This window comes from Xenopus laevis, chromosome 5S (assembly GCF_017654675.1).
Source record: "Xenopus laevis strain J_2021 chromosome 5S, Xenopus_laevis_v10.1, whole genome shotgun sequence".
NCBI classification, from domain to species: domain Eukaryota; kingdom Metazoa; phylum Chordata; class Amphibia; order Anura; family Pipidae; genus Xenopus; species Xenopus laevis.
The window spans coordinates 77,837,936-77,856,099 of NC_054380.1; the positions used below are offsets into that span (position 1 = coordinate 77,837,936).

Genomic DNA, 18,164 nt, shown 5'->3' on the forward strand with positions numbered 1-18,164 from the left:
AGGGCACTTATTGTCTCATTTTCTGAACATCAGATCAGCATTAACAATGCACATGTATTGTAAGTGACCAAAAATGTCTTACACCTATATGCATGTTATGTATGAGGTTATACATTACAGCCATTTATTTACATTATACATTGTAATTCATAGCTTTTATTTGATATATGGAACATTTATTTTCTACTATGTATTAGCCATATACAAGGACCTATTGCTGATCCTATAAAACTTTGACTATTCCTGTTTAGAATGTTGGAATTTTTAAGCTTGACAAGGTCATTCTCATGGATTTATATGCGGCTTAGCATTATCAGGGGAAATGTCTTGCACAAAAACAGCCAAAAATATGTTGCTCTTACACAATGGTATTTCTATGACTCATAAGTGACCCTCTCCCAAGAATATTAATCTAAAGAAAAAATCGGTTATGACTCATACTATTCTATTTTTGTTTGTCTGTTTGTAAATTGCACTCACATTGAGATTAATCTGCTGTCATCACCCCCTGCAATATACAGAATCTGCTGCACCCAAGTAAACTTAGTACCCTAAAACTGTCTGTCAGACAATTACATATTAATTCATAGTTTAGCTTCCAGCTATGTCTAAAACTTTACATTTACCATTGTCTAAATGATGTTAACGTTTTCCTTTTGTATCCCATTAAGCCACGTTTTTACCCATAATGCAGTGTTTTCACTATAATCATATAATTGAGGGGCCTTGACGTGGCACGTGAGCTTACATATGTTGGCCAAAGTGTGGTACTAACATCTCATTTTTCGTAATAATTCTTTTTAAAGGCAAACAGCGTGCGGGCAATTTTTCTCTTTCTATTTCAGCAATTGTGGTGTGCTCTGAGTTACATCCTCTGCAATTGCACATGATGCATCATAAAGTATGTTAGTTTGGTGCACCTATTGATGCACTGTGGGAACCTTGGAGCTACCACAAAGTCCACAGTGGAGGTAGTTACAAGGTTCCCCAGCATCAATAGGTGCAGTTGTACGCCGCTCATCAGAAAAGAAAGAATGGATGCATTGTGGAAGGGCAAGAGTTTCATCTATCTATTTATTACTCACTATATTATTAGCATACTGCAACCTGTAAGTGTTGTTGTCAGTGTTGGACTGTTAGTGTTGTTGTCAGCTGCAACCGCAACTTTAGCCCTGTCCTCCCCAGCGCGTGCAGTTTCCTGCGTGTCATTAGAGAACTGGCATCAGATAGGGAGGTAAGCACAATGCAGGGATAGGGTCTGGCCTGGTGGGGCCCAAAACAGCCAGGGTCCACAGGGTTTTTTCCCGGTGTCCCACCGGCCCAGTCCGACCCTGGTTATTGTGTATCTTTTGCATATTTTACACTTTGTTAATCTCACACTCAGGGGCAGATTTATCAAGGGTCGAATTTCAGCGGGTTTAAGTTGGCGAAGTATTGAAGTCGAAGTTTTTTTTAAAGAGACGGTACTTCAATTATCAAATGGTCGAATAGTCGAACGATTTTTACTTCGAATCGAAGTTAAAGTTAATACGAAGTCGTAGTATCCTATTCGATGGTCGAATATTCAAAAAATTACTTTCAATTTCGAATTTTCGAACTTCGAAAATTCCCTCTAATTCACTTCAACCCTTGATAAATCTGCCCCTCAGTCTAATACCCAATATGCACCATAACAGCTCTGCCCCACCATTCAGCATTTTAACCTCTACCCCTTATCTTAAGTAAATAATAAGTACTTTCAACGACTGATATGGGAATCTACCTTTAAATAATGTAGCATTTAAATTCTGCCTGCTGAAAATCAGTTTCAGTATGTCTTAATCCATTTTTTATCTTCACAGATCACAACCATAGTGCTTTTTATTTTTAAGTCAACATAAGTAAAGCAAATAATTCTCCAGTATTTTACCCTTGCTTTCCAAACACTCCCAGTGGATATAGCTTTGACTTTCTCCAAACAATAGAGGATGGCCTTTAAATGAGCTTTACACCTGTAGGATTATGATACAATATTAATTCAATATTCTGCCTGTAAAAAGCAAACATTTGCTTATTTTATGATGCATAAAATGCTAGATGTGTGCTGGTGATAAAAATCCCCATTTTAGACTTTCCCCATATGCGTCAAAGATGTTAGATTTATTCCCACTCCTATAGTTTGTATCCCAATGGGATGGGCTATGTATGGTGTGATGAAAACCTGGAAATGTATTCCCTCTCTTGGTGCCATCAACTGGATTGTGGTTGATCAACATTCCCATAACAGATGTTGAAGAGAGAAAAATATCACACATGTTTTGCAGCAATAAAAAGGTGTCCCTAGTGATCCATTTCATCACTTCTACCGAGCCTGACCTTTATAAGATCTAACATGGACAACCAGGAAATGCGTTCTGCTATAAACTTTTATTGTTCGGGATTAACGCACACTTTGGAAGGAGATCAAGATAAGCATGTTAATGTGAAATAACTGCCATTTTAAGTGCTATTATGGGAGAAGAATAAAAGTATTGCTCGCCAACTGTAAACCACTGGTTTGTCAAAGGTATTCAGAGAAATATTATAAATAATTCCGTTGTATAAAGACAAACATCTGAGAATGAATTCTGTCTCTGTAAGCAATTATAACCATGAAGTCATCTTTGGTGAACTTGGGGAAGTTTTTTTTATTTCTTGTCAGTAGTGTGTTACATTTGTAAAGTCATCCAAACCGCTCCAAACAAAATCAGTATGTTAATGTGGTGTCTATGATTCCTGCTTATTCTGCTTTATGGCGGAAATCTAGCCTGCAATAAGCATCCATTTATTAAAGGTGGATCTCTACATGATAACACGGTCACTGAGTAAACTGTATTGATCAAATAAGCCCTATGGATGTATACTGCACTATGTCAAGCTGTGTTGCCATTGAGTGTTGCTCAGGAAAGCTGACTTCTATGCTCTGCAGTAAGATTTGCTTTATGACAACATATCATGTCATAGGGCAGCACATTTAACATTCTATTGATAACACATTTCCCATACCTTAATGGCAGGGAAGGTCACCTTTTGTACAATCTGATATACTGTAGGTTGACTAATTACCAATTAACCCGTAGGCACATATTTTAAAAGTATTTTGGGAGTGTATTTGGAGCCAGATCATCTCTTTAAACAGGGCATAGGTTTCATAGAAGTGCGCTTGTTACTGTAGCTCTTTTGCAGTAGCAGAGGTCCCATTTTAAATTCTTACCAGGGCATAATCTACAAAGATTTTGATTCACACTTGACAAAAAGCCTCACAGGGCTTGAAACATGTAGTGCTGAGAATAAAACACAGAAGTCTGAGCAGTTAAACTGCAGTTTCGCCTGTTCTTGTTCAACTACAGCTCCCTAGGATAATATTACAGCACCCTGGGCGGAGGTGTTAACAAGAACCTTATAAATTATATAATTACTCTGCTTGGACAGGTAACAGTCACACACAGTTTACAATTGATTCAGATTAATTTCCTCTTGATGAAACTGTGTTTGTCATGCCTGGTATGGTGCGGCCATACTGTACATGGGCAGATTTAAGATGCCGATTCGGGTCCTTTAGCCCAAAATGGCAGATTATCTGCCCATGTATGGGGCCCTCCAATGACCCACCGCACTGTTATCTGGCCGAAAGATGTAAATCGGCAGGTTTGATTTTCCCGTCAGATCATAGACTGTATTGGCTAGTTTGTGTGATCCTCTCTCCAACGGCATCTATTCCTATCATTGTATTCTGATTGTTTATCCCTAGGGCCAAAGATTAGATTAAGCACAATATTGCCCACTTTAGGTAGGTATATTTGGGGGTTTAATTTCCACTTGTTTGTCTCTTTTCTGGTTCTTTTATAAAACTCTTTTAATTCAGAAGAAAACGTGAAAATCTTCTACTTTAAACAATGTAGTATCATTTTATTTTGATACGGCATTATATGATGTAGACCTCTTTGATGTGTCCAAAGTAAATGACCTTGTAGTATCATATAATACATTTACGTTATAACCTTCAGCATGGGTAGCTTTAATTAATGTCACTTTGCTGAATTGCTGGTGTAATGGATTGTTTGATATATGAAAGTATATATGACTGGTTATGGAGACTCTATAATAATAAGTTATATTTCTTTTTTCACGAGTTTATATGTTCCATTCACTTTTTAGTTTAAAGGAGAACTAAACCCTAAAAATGAATATGGCTAAAAATGTCATATTTTATATGCCTAAAGTTTCAGCATCTCAATAGCAGCAATTTCCCAGAACTTCAAACTTGTCATAGGGGGTCACCATCTTGGAAAGTGTTTGCAACACTCACCTGCTTAGTGGGCTCTGCACAGATGTTGAGAAGCTAAGCTTAGGGGTCGTTGACTTTGTTAAGCAGAAAATTAGGTTGACCTGTAATATAAGCTGATGCTAAAAGGCTGATAATTAAATTCTGATGCTAGTTGCACTGGTTTCTGTGCTGTCATGTAGTAATATCTGTATTAATTACTAACCAGCCTTATATTGTGACATTTCTATTCTATGAGTACTGTATATTGTGAGTGGGTCCCTAAGCTCAGTAAGTGACAGCAGCACAGAGCATGTGAAGTCAATCAGCAGAAAAGAAGATGGGGAGCTACTGGGACATCTTTGGAGGCACAGATCTTCTCTGCTAAATGGCCGTGATTGCATTAGGCTGGTACAGAAACCCAAAACATTACGTACAACATTTCTAGCTACTTCTTTAGTTAAGCTTTAGTTCTCCTTTAAGGATTCAAATAATGTTTCTGAAATAATGACTGGGTAAAGCATCACCAAAGGGGGGGGACGCATCTAACTATCAACTGAACCCACTCAGTCATAATGGAAGGCAGTCATAGAAGGCAGCATTTAAATTGGGGAAGAAATAATGTGAAGGAAGGAGAGAAATGGAGAAAGAATGGAGTGCAATAAAGATAAATATATAACTGAATTACCGAGGCAGCATTTAAAGACATTCTGTGATTCTACAAGTAACATAACTGGATTGACAAGAAATATGGGCTTGAAAATTGGATCACCCAAAAATTGCCACACACATTGTTTGAATAGGGGTGTTGTAGACCTGAATGTGTTTTTTATCTTATATTCAGTATGTAGATGTAGATATATGATAGCTTTTTTCAGGAACTTTGCCGATTTACTAACGGGCGCAGGCGTCACTTCACTAGCGAAGGAGATAGACTATATCGGTGATTCGCACTCTATCACCAGGCAAATTTTCGCTCTGGCGAATGGACATTACTCCACAAATTCACTAAGATGCAGATTTTACTGAACTTTACCTCTTTCTCCAGCTCAGACCAGGAGAAGTGCAATGGAGTGCATAGATCTTCCTCAATCTTTTGTTACTCACATCATATTTTTTAGCGGAAAAACGCTGGTGTCTTTTCCTTTTTCAGAGTGATAGCCTGCAAAAGTCCTTACATTTTTTTTGGGTAACCGGGTTCCCCCATACATTTCCTAACATATGGAACATAAACTATACAGTGGGCTCATGTGTAGGGCATTATAACAACTCTATTTTCTTTATTAAGGTTCCCTGGACTTGTGTAATGTAATGTATTTACTGCAACATATACGTCCATTCAACTTTAAATTTCCTGCTGTGTGCAAATTAGCCTGAGCGAAGACCTCTAATGAAGTTGCGCTATGCAGAAATGAAAATGAAGCACATCTTTGCTTTGATTTGCTCGCATTGCCGAAGTAACGCTAGCGAAAATTCGCCAGCGTTCAGCGCCCTAGACGCAACTTTGCATCTTAGTAAATTAGCATTGTCTGAGCAAATTTGCGCCTGGCGAAGTGTTGCGATGGCTGTGAAGCCGTCGCTGGTGAATTTTCACGGCTTAGTAAATTTACCCCCAGATACCAGAGACAGACTGTGTTTGTTTGTGCTTCTTTCTTGTCACATTTTCCAACCTTATAATATGGCTAAAACAGAATTACTATAGCATGTTTCTTCCATTGTTTTACTTTGTTGAACTTTATCCTCCGCCATTGCTTGCAAATCTGTTATTTATTGCAGAGATCCAAGCCACAATAAAGCTGTAAAGCAGAACAGTACAAAATGATATCATCACATGGTTTAAACAAAGAGCAGGCATCTGCTCCTAAAATGGAAATGCTATGTGCTTTCTAATGAATGTATTTACGTGTAGGTCATCTCACTATGTAAGTAAGCTAAAAACAACGACTTGGACCCCAGCCAGTTTATACTTTAGCGATGATGCAGCTAAACTAAGCAAGTGACTTCCCTGACAGGAAACATATGAGAATGTTTGTTTTTCCATTATGCAGCTCAGAGGTTGCTCTGACTCTTCCTTACTGGGTCTATAGCTTTGTATGATAATTGGAAATAACGTTATTTTCCTACAAGCTGCACATGGAAAAGCTTAGCTACGTTTACCGATTTCTTCTTGGTGAGACTTTTAAACATTTTTTATATGTTCTTTTGAAAATATGCTTAAATTCAAACCTTAAGGTGGTGAGTTTAGGACTTTTCTTGGTATGAGCTCTCCTTTGTGGTCCAACATTTGGCCAGCTTTAGCAACCATGCAGCCATAGTTACAACACTATATAGGGCAGCAAATAAGTATTCATCTCAATTCTTCATCAAACTGGCATTCTTCTAGAATATCATTCTCACTTACCATCAGGCTGGGTCCCCTTAGCCACTACTCAAGTTTCCCATTGGAGGCAGTTTCACAGTTTTTGAACCACTTCTTTAAGGTATAAAGGGTTGAAAACATTTAATGCAGACTAAGTTTAATCATCTTTTTTTTCCTCTTTAGGTGGGAATGAGGTCTCGAAACCAGGGTGGAGAAAGCTCATCTGTTGGGCGGATCTCAAACTGCAATAATACAAATGTGTTAGAGGAGGGAACTGTCAATAAGGATGCCAAATATAACAACAAACTTCATGGAAACAAGGAGGGTGATATGCAGGTTTCTGCCACTGTTAAACGGCACATGAAGTCTACTGGAGTTGGTGACAGGAAAAACAAAAATCTGAATGAACCAACAAAAGATGACCTTGTCAGGCTGCTGAGTATTATGGAAGGAGAGCTACAGGTACAGTGACCAATATGCAGTGACACTAGGGCTGGATAATATTTTTGTGTAATAATGTGATCATTCAGGATAACAGGTCCCATGCCTTGTATATAATGTTCTTGTGTTCAGTGTATGCCCTCTAAACAATATGATACATAACTTTGCAGCTCCATTTATTATTGCAGCCCAAAAGATGTTGCAACAAAAACAGTGCAGTATTTCCATCTATCGCAGGTCAGAAAGTGTAAAAGCCATGAAAACCTCTAAGGCAAAACTTCAGCAACTAAATGTTGCAGAGGTACTATAGATCAGTAGGAACTGTGCTGATCCTATTGGACCACTTTAAATCAATTCAGACTTTTAGAGGTTTCGGATTTTTTCTCTGCTGGAAATTATCTGAAAAACTCACATTTTGAAAGGTTTTAGTGGTATTTGGTTTTTTTTCTTCAAATTGTTCAACTCTTTATTTCATTCCTACTTTTTATAATCAGAACTTTTAATAAATTCAATGACAATTGTGGTTTGTGAGTTTAGTTGTGGTTTCAAAAATTTCTAAAATCTGGCCCCTTATAAATAAGCCTCCATGTGTAAATATTTTCACTACAATAATGTTTACGTATTATTAAATCCTTGCAAATAAACTCAAGACTGTAAAGTAAGACCCATGTGTCAAATTAGGTGGATGACTCTGAGGTATAAGCTCAGAATTTTATGAGTTTATGAGCTTATAATACAAACATTTCCAGATTTAAAAAAATAATCATAAACTTGCTTGAATCTCTTGAATTGTAATAAATCATCTGCCAAGAGTAGCAGCAATACAGCATCTGGAGGCTGTTAAGCAGGTTACTCCTGTCCTAACACTATCTGAGCAAAGCTGAATTAGTCATAAGCTAAAAAAAGTGAACAAGTTTCAGAATTTCAGTGGCCTATTGCCAACTTTCAAAATTGGAAGTTTTGCTAACTTTTTGCCAAATATTTTGAAAGGTGCCATAGAACAGGGCCAAAAGAAAAGAGAGCTGGCACCAGAGAACTGAAGAAGACCCTCAGTTCAAGGGGCCAACCCACAATCCTACATGCAAGACTTAAAGGAGAAACAACCCCATTATTAAAATAAATCGTACCCCACATAGACCCTCTCCCTCCTCCCCCCCAGCCTAGCTGCTACCTGGGCAAATGCCCCTAACTTTTTACTTACCCCTCAGTGCAAATTCAGGGATTGGAGTTCACGGCAGCCATCTTCCGGGTCTTCGGTCATCTGAGAATGAGACCGGCGAAGCCTAGTTGGAGCAATTTCCTGGCTTGCGACAATTGCACATGCGCAGAAATTGCCGAAGTGCGGGAAGAAGACACGAAGACCCGGAAGCTGGCTGCCATGAACTCCGATCCCTGAATCTGCACCGAGGGGTAAGTAAAAAGTTACCATTTGCCCAGGGTAGCAGCTAGGGAGGAGGGAGGGGCCTATGTGGGGTAGGGGGTATGTTTTTTTTTTTTTTTTTAATAAGGGGTTTGTTTCTCCTTTAAGGGATAACGTTATTAGTATTAAGAAACAAGGGATAGTAGGGGAATGGGAATTTGGGGGCATATCCAAGTCTATAGTTTTTACCAGGTCCACCATCCTCTACAAATGCTACACAGGTTTGTCAAAGCAGTAGTACCTGCAGAGAGCCTAATCATTGATGAGGCCTTAACAAACAATGGGCCAGATTCAGTAAAAGTTTATCATGTGAAAAGTTATGGACAGGATTCAATTTTCAGAAAAGCTTATCTTCCTGTTTATCATGTGAAAACTCTATTGAAGTCTTTAAAAAAACTGGAACTGAATTTAGAATTTTTATTTTTCCTCAAATTGAATCATGTGATAAACCATGAGATAACATTTTCTCACTGAGTTGAATCTGGCCCAGTATTTAGTGTGGTTATATATGTTTTTTACCGAGGGTCCCGAATGCTGCAAGTATCACAGTCCCTAAAAGATAGTGTGGATTGCAATTAGCAACCTTAACCCTTTAACCGCCAAGCACGTACGGCGTACGTGCTGGCGGTTCAGGGCTCAGGCTGCCAAGAACGTACCTCGTACGTTCTATTGCAGCTGAGCCCTTCTCTCTGCATCGGCGGCTTTTGCCGCCTCTGCAGAGAGTCAGGACGGTAGACAGCCCCCTGGGCAACGTGGCTGGGGGGCTGTCAAGTCGGATCTGCGACGCAATTTTCGCAGATCCGACTTCAAAGTAGCAGAAGAGCAATGTAAGCGCTGCTGCTGCTGGCTTACCTCCTCCTCGTCACACCACCCGCCCACTCACTTCCTGCTGCGCAGTAACTCTGCAGACACGCTGCCAGGAGTCCTCCTTCGGTTCCAGCGATCCTCCTGCTACAAAAACGGTAAGTGCACGTTTTTTTACACACTTACCTGCACTTACACATACCTACAGTACATTTATACACTTACATAAACATTTTAGTAAAAATTTGTATTTTTTATTTTTTTATTTTAGCACACTTGGTCGATTTTGTACACTTATTTACACTTAATTACATGTATTTGCACACTCAGACAACTTTTATTAGTGCACAAATATGTATACACAAAAACTCACAAACAGGTGTTTTTTTTACTTATTCATTGTACTGTTTGTTTTGCCTAAAAGCATGTTATTTTGACAGCGTGACTATTGGATAATCGATTTCGGCCACTAATTACGCTGTCGGATCAATTATTTTGTTATTTCATTGATTTACGCTATTTTGTGGTTTTATTGCAATTTTATCCATGCATTATTGTTCCTTATGTATCTTTAGTATAGTTTTGCTGTTTGGTGCTTTGGTATAGAAAGATTTATTTTACTTAGTTTGATTCGCCAAAATATATGCTTTCCAAAAATATTGGGTTTTTGGGGGTCTTTTTACAGTTTTGGGGTCTTATGGCACATAACGCACAGTTGGGGCTCTCTTTTCTGCTGCTTAGTTGGCTAGCGTGAAAATTCATAGGCATGTTTTTCATTTGGGGTCCGTACACGCCACATACTTTGGTAAATCTATGCATATTGGGCATCAAACTATTTAGTAGACCTCTGACGTCCATATTTAGGGTGATTTTTCTTTATACGTAAAACATTGTGTGCGATAAATGCGGCAAACTGCAACAATTTTAGGCGATTTTCAGAAATGTAAAAACCTCTGCGTTTAGAAAAGCTTTGCAGTTTGGTGTAGAAAGACGTCTTTATCTTTTTTGGATTCGTCAGAATGTGTACTTTCCAAAAATATATGGTTTTGGGGGGGTCTTTGCTGTTAGGAGGGTCTTGAGGCACATAATATGAAGTCAAGGGTCTATGTTCACAGAAGGCGAATCGGCAGCGGAGAAAAATCATATGCACTATTTTCATTTGGGGTCCGCACATGCCAGCTGCCTTGGTATATCAATGCATATTGGGCATCAAACGGTTCAGTTGACCCTTGGCATCAGTATTTATGGTGTTTTAGAATTGTATGTAAGAAATTGGGTGAGATAAATGCGGCCAATTGCAATATTTTTAGGCAATTTTCAAAAATGTAAAAACTGTTGCTTTTATCGCCAAATTTAGGAAAGGCTTGCGGCTTGGTACTTTGGAGTACAAGGACATGCATACCCAATTTGGATTCGCGGGAATGTGTACTTTCCGAAAATATATGGTTTTCTGGGGTGAATGTACTTTTTTCTACCTTTGCTCCCCCCAAAACTATGTATATGTGTTGATTTTGCAGTACCTGAAATGACAGACCATATGGGGGTCTTCCTTTTGGGGCCCCTATATGTCACGTGCTTGGGTACACCTATACATATTGGGCATCAAACTGTTCAGAGGACCCTAGGCTTTCATATTTGGGGTGATTTCTCTTGATACCTAAAAGTATGTGGGTAATACGATGCTGCAGGGTAGAAATTTTGAAGTCATTTTTGGAAATGTCCCCAAAATCACCAAATTTAGGAATGATTTGCGGCTTGGTACTTTGTAGTACAAAGACATGCATACCCAATTTAGATTCGTGGGAATGTGTAATTTCCGAAAATATATGGTTTTCTGGGGTGAACTTACTTTTTTCTACCTTTGCCCCCCCAAAAACAATGTAAATGTGTTGATTTTGCAGTACCTGAAATGACAGACCATATGGGGGTCTTCCTTTTGGGGCCCCTATATGCCACGTGCTTGGGTACACCTATACATATTGGGCATCAAACTGTTCAGAGGACCCTAGGCTTTCATATTTGGGGTGATTTCTCTTGATACCTAAAAGTATGTGGCTAATACGATGCTGCAGGTTAGATATTTTGAGGTGATTTTTGGAAATGTCACCAAAATCACCAAATTTAGGAATGGTTTGCGGCTTGGTACTTTGGTGTAGAAAGACATGCATACCCAATTTGGATTCGTGGGAATGTGTACTTTCCGAAAATATATGGTTTTCTGGGGTGAACTTACTGTTTTCTACTTTTGCCCCCCAAAACGATGTAAATGTGTTGATTTTGTAGTACCTGAAATGACAGAATATATGGGGGTCTTCCTTTTGGGGCCCCTGTATGCCACGTGCTTGGGTACACCTATACATATTGGGCATCAAACTGTTCAGAGGACCCTAGGCTTTCATATTTGGGGTGATTTCTCTTGATACCTAAAAGTATGTGGCTAATACGATGCTGCAGGGTAGATATTTTGAGGTGATTTTTGGAAATGTCACCAAAATCACCAAATTTAGGAATGATTTGCGGCTTGGTACTTTGGCGTAGAAAGACATGCATACCCAATTTGGATTCGTTGGAATGTGTACTTTCCGAAAATATATGGTTTTCTGGGGTGAACTTACTGTTTTCTACTTTTGCCCCCCCCCCAAAACGATGTAAATGTGTTGATTTTGCAGTACCTGAAATGACAGACTATATGGGGGTCTTCCTTTTGGGGCCCCTGTATGCCACGTGCTTGGGTACACCTATACATATTGGGCATCAAACTGTTCAGAGGACCCTAGGCTTTCATATTTGGGGTGATTTCTCTTGATACCTAAAAGTATGTGGGTAATACGATGCTGCAGGGTAGATATTTTGAGGTGATTTTTGGAAATGTCACCAAAATCACCAAATTTAGGAATGGTTTGCGGCTTGGTACTTTGGCGTAGAAAGACATGCATACCCAATTTGGATTCGTGGGAATGTGTACTTTCCGAAAATATATGGTTTTCTGGGGTGAACTTACTGTTTTCTACTTTTGCCCCCCCCCCAAAACGATGTAAATGTGTTGATTTTGCAGTACCTGAAATGACAGACCATATGGGGGTCTTCCTTTTGGGGCCCCTGTATGCCACTTGCTTGGGTACACCTATACGTATTGGGCATCAAACTGTTCAGAGGACCCTAGGCTTTCATATTTGGGGTGATTTCTCTTGATACCTAAAAGTATGTGGGTAATACGATGCTGCAGGGTAGAAATTTTTAGGTGATTTTTGGAAATGTCGCCAAAATCACCAAATTTAGGAATGGTTTGCCGCTTGGTACTTTGGTGTAGAAAGACATGCATACCCAATTTGGATTCAGGGGAATGTGTACTTTCCGAAAATATATGGTTTCTGGGGTGAACGTACTTTTTTCTACCTTTGCCGCCCCCCAAAACTATGTAAATGTGTTGATTTTGCAGTATCTGACATAACAGAACAAACGGGGGGTCTTCCTTTTGGGGCCCCCTATGCCACGTGCTTGGGTACATCTATTCATATTGGGCATCAAACTGTTCAGTGGACCCAGGATTTTATATTTGGGGTGTTTTACATTGATACCTAATGATGTGTGGGAGATATGTTGCTGTAGAGTGGAAGCTTTGAGGTCATTTTTCAAAAAATTCACCAATTTCTATAAAACATTATAACTTTAGGAAACAATTGCAACTTGGTAGTTTGGAGTACAAAGATATTTCTACCTATTTTTGATTCACCAGAATCTGTTCTTTCTAGTAATGGGTAGTTTTCTAGGGTAAACCTACTGTTAGCGGAATGTTTGGCCTTGAAATCAAAAGTATGCCGTTTGGGGAGCGTTGCTTTGGAAATTTGGTTGTGTACTGCTTGTAGATTTTGAGCTATACAAGTGAGAAATCTTCATAAAACTATATATATTTGGTATTGTCGCGTTCAGGAGACATAGACCTTTCTAAATCGGCTGTGTTCTCGTACATAAAATGAATGATGTTTCCGATATATGTGATTGTTCTTCGTGAAACATGATTTTTTTCATTTTATTTGACACTTAGAATCCAATATTTTTTTTACAGAAGTAGAATTACACCAAAATTCTTGCATATTGTGAAAGTTCAGGTTGTCCTGAAAAAAACAATATATTGTTTTCCTGGGTTAACTAAAAGACCACCCCAGGAAAGGCCCTTAAAGTAAAAGAGTGCAAAATATCTAAAAACTGCTTGGCAGTAGATGTTCGCATCTAGGACAAAACGGCTGGCAGGGAAAGGGTTAAACTAACATATGAAAACATAGAAACAGAATTTGACAGTGGATATCTTGCCGATATACAGTAATCCTGTATTAGGAGTACTTCAACATCTGATCCACACTTTCCTGCAAACTGTGCAAATATATTTGCTAGAGATTTACCAACTCTACATCCCTTGACAGTGGGGGTCTTTATAAAGTTTGCTTAGAGCATATTTATTCGCAAAAGTTTGTATTGCCCATGTTTTTTCCTGAATGCTAAAATATTGCATTTCTGTGGCCATCTTTCTGTTTTTCGCGAATTTCCATTGAGAACAATTTTTGCAAATTAGATGGGTGTTAAGTTAGGACTTTTGCAGGTAATGACGCTGAAATACAGAATATAATTAAGTGACAGAAGATTGAGAAAGATCTAGCTACTTTATTGCACTTCACCTGGTTTGAGGTGGCGAAGGCAACTCTGGCGAAAGAGGTAACTTTCTGTAAAATCAGCATTTTAGTGAATTTGCAGAGTAACGTCCATTCGCCAGAGCGAAAAGTCGCCTGGCCATATACTGCTAATAACTGCTAGCGATATTCTATTTCGCTAGCGAATTGGCCCCTGCATTTGTTAGTAAATTGTCCCTGCGGGTGGCAACGATAGCGAATTGTCGCTAGAGTTAGCCACTTCGCACCTTAGTAAATCTGCCCCATAGGGGTATATTTATCAAAGAGTGAAGTTAGAGATCTCCACAGTCCGCTAGAGTGAAATTCCGCCAATCTCCATTCATTTCTATTGGACTTTTAAAAGAGTATTTATCAATGAATGAAAGTGAAAGTTCACCCTTTGATAAATACGCTTTTTTTTAACTGATGCGAAATATAATAAATATAAATAATACATAAAACATTCAACTACTGAACCAATTTGCTTAATTAAATCATAGCAGACACCGAAATGTTAGACAAAGCTCTAGTTAGCACTTGCACAATGCAACAGAGATGTTGACTTAGTTCCAAGTTAGATAAATCAAATCAATTACAGGTAGATCTCTGAACTAACAAAACAAAGCACTAAATCCTTCCATCAATAATAGTAAAGTACAAGGTATATATGAAACATTAGTTGAATCAATGACTAATAGCAAACCAAAAGGAGTGTTCGTTTAGGGCAGAAGTTCGTGTGACATTAAGGTGAAAACATGATTTATTAAACCCCTATGATTAAAGTCCGAATAAAAAAGTACTCCATCTCAAACCTGCCTAGGTCATGTAGAAGTCAATGGCAGGTGTCTTTTTTACAACTGGAATCTATCATGATCTGCGCTGGATTATGATGATATTATTTTGGTGTTAAATCCAAAAAAAAATCATACAATTTGGATTTTATTATGATTCCCCCAGATTTTTTGGAGTAAATTTATTGATAAATATGGTAAAATGTGCACAGGAGTTTGGTCGAATTGGTTTTAAGAAAATAGTAAAAATGGTAAATAACCCCCTAAAAGTTTTTTTTTGTCTTACATTCAACCATATTTATTTATGGCTGCTTCATGCATTTACAAAATTATATATGCACCTTTTTCCCATTCTGGCCTATTTAACAAAAAGAAAACATAAATACAAAGGGTATGTTGTATGCCCTCCAGTACAAACATGAAACTAAGGCTGTCCGAAAGTGACAAAAGTTGAATCTAAAATTAATGGCTATAGAATTATGTTCCCTCTAATTCCTTCTTGGCTATGTGAGGAGAAAAATTCATTTGTGCATACATTTTGGGGCATATTTATCAAGGGTCGAATTTCGAATTGAATAAACTTCGAAATTCGAATTCAAAAAGACTAAACCGAAATTGAGTCAAAGTTTTTTTTTTGGTCAAATAGGTCAGTTTTTGATCGAATAGGTCCGTATTCGGGCAAATTCGAATCGTACGAATCAAAGGAATAGCGCATTCGATCTAATTCGATGCAAAGTTTTTCCCCCAAAAAAACTTTTTCAAAGTCCACCAATTGACTCCGAATAGGTTCTAGGAGGTCCCCCATAGGCTAAAACAGCAATTTGGCAGGTTTTAGATGGCGAATGGTCGAAGTCGAATTTTTAAAGATACAGTACATGATAAATTTCAAATTTTCAATTTTTTTCAAATCAAATTTGGACAATTCCCTAGTCGAAGTACACAAAGAATACATTGAATTTGAATTTTTTTCATTCGAAAATTCACCTCGACCTTCGATAAATCTGCCCCTAAGTGTGCCGTTTTTCAAAACATGTGCTCAGGTCAGAATTAATACCACATTTTGTGCTTTCACACAAAACTCTTTGCTTGTGTGATCACAGAATTTGTGTGCACGTGCACAGGCACATACCTTAGAGCAGTGATCCCCAACCAGTAGCTCGCGAGCAACATGTTGCTCTCCATCCCCTTGGATGTTGCTCTCAGTGTCCTCAAAGCAGGTGCTTATTTTTGAATTCCAGGCTTGGAAGCAAGTTTTATATGCATAAAAACTAAGTATAGTGCCAAGTAAAGCCTCTTGTAGGCTGCTAGTCCACATAGGGGCTACCAAATAACCGATTATAGGCCTTATTTGGCACCCAAGGGACTTTTTCATGCTTGTGTTGCTCCCCAACTCTTTTTACATTTGAATGTGGCTCCCGGTTAAAAAAGGTTGTGGACCCCTGCCTTAGAGGGAACATTGATTACTGGTGCAAGAGGCACAATTATCAAAGGTCGAATTTTGAATTTGTGAGTTTTTTTAAAACTCCCCTAAACTCCCATAAATTAAAAATATGACCAATCTAAATTTATTATTAAAATCTAATTTTTCCAACTCGGACGAATTGAAACGAACAAATCGAATTCGATCAAGCTTTATTTGCGTTTTTTCTTGAAAAAATGTCAGGAAGGCTGCAAAAATCTCCAAATCCCTGGACCTCTCTGATTGACTTAAACAGCTATTCGACAGGTTTTACGTGGCGAATAGTTGAATTCGAGTTCTTAAAGGGCCAGAGTATGATGAAAATCAAAAATCGAATTAGAATTTTTTAAACAACTCAAATTGTCGAATTTGACAGTTTTGCCCGTAAAAAAAATCTAAAATTCGAATTTGGATTTTCAATTTGACCCTTGATAAATCTGCCCCTTGGTGTAGCATTTTAATGAATTATTTCTCTACCTAATCAACAAAATACATACTGTTCTAAACCACAAGAGGAGGTTCTGCCAGTTAGTGTCGTCTGAGGGGGAATATATTTTTAGCGGGAATCCACATCCTACAGCTATTCTGCTATTATAGAACTTCAAATCCAGCATCTTCCCAAGAACATTCAGTCGGATGTTGAAAAGTACAGGGCTGCACACTGGATATTCTTGCCCTGAGCAAATGCCCTCTTTACCTCAAACATCAGGCTTGGATGTTATCATTTATCTGGTGTTGTGTATTGCTCTGTACATTATTTATTATATACACATAAAGTAAATCTTGCATGCAAGGACCAGAATCAGATCAAGAGTTTGGATTAAAAACCTTAAGGGTGGCGGCACAAGTAGCGTTCAGTGGAGATTAGTCGCCCAGTGACAAATCTCTTATTCGGACGACTAATCTCCCTGAAATGCCTTCCCGCCGGCAAGAATATGCACTTCCGGCGATTCACATTCTTGCCGGCTGGAAGGCATTTTGGGGGGGGGGGGTTAGTCACCCGAAGAAGAGAATTTGTAAGGGTATCTGATCAGGTATGATAATGCAGCGTTTGTCATAAAAAAAAAAGATAAGAATTTTTCATTCAGCAACTATTACTAATTTAAGAGTTTTTACTAAATGGAGACTTTTAGCGCAAAAGTAAAACATGGAAAAAGAGATTTTGATGTGCCCTCTGGTGGTGATTAAAAGAAAACATACAATGCATTTATAGACACTTCTTGGTAGGTAAAGAAAGGTTATTCTTAAAGGGATAGTTATAGAATGCTTCCCAGTTGATCTTCAGTTTTAATTTTTATGGCTTTTTCTTCTGCCTCTTTCCAGCTTTTAAATGGGGTATATTGGTTTACAGCAGCCTCTTTGAGGCTACAATTGTTTTGTTCAAATGATCAATTACAATTTACATTACACTGTCATTGTGTACATCATCCTAAAACATAATAAAGTGAACACAAGCTTATCTCCTAATTCAGTTACAGATTTTACCGTACACTTGGGATAAAATAATTGGATCTTCTCCTGAAAGACAGTGAGTCTATCAAAAGCCTGGTTTTTTGTATGCAAAACTAAAACAAGATTTCATAATTTGCAAACATTTTGTGTCATTCCACTGTTGTGAGATATATGACTCGTATGGGCTTATTTATCAAAAATCTAATTTGTGAGGTTTTACAGTTTTTTTCTACTTTTTAAACCAATTTTAAAAAAAACTTGAATGTGTGCATATTTATTAAAAATCACAATATAAAAAACTCAATTGAATACAATCATGGAAAAAAACTTGAATACATTGAATTTGTGAGTTTATCAGCTCAAAAAACACTAAAAAACTCAAAAATCTCGAATTAAAAAAATGACCTGAATTTTGTCTAGGACAACTCCCATTAACTTCTACATAAACTCGCCAGCTTTTAGATGCTGTAGTTTTACATTTAAGTTTTCCAG

General features: G+C 38.1%; 1 protein-coding gene across 5 annotated transcripts in view; it reads left to right on the forward strand.

Annotated features, from left to right (window-relative positions):
• filip1.S (filamin A interacting protein 1 S homeolog) overlaps nt 1-18,164 on the forward strand; it is a 108,589-nt gene that overhangs the window by 49,223 nt on the left and 41,202 nt on the right. For 4 of the 5 annotated variants that reach the window (XM_018265491.2, XM_041564667.1, XM_018265490.2 and 1 more), the window contains one exon: nt 6,825-7,103. In XM_018265491.2, the coding sequence (XP_018120980.1) occupies nt 6,831-7,103 (273 nt within the window). In that variant the 5' untranslated portion in view covers nt 6,825-6,830. Of the gene's footprint in view, nt 1-6,348; nt 6,453-6,824; nt 7,104-18,164 lie in introns of those variants that run through there. The other variant, XM_041564668.1, reaches the window with a different exon arrangement.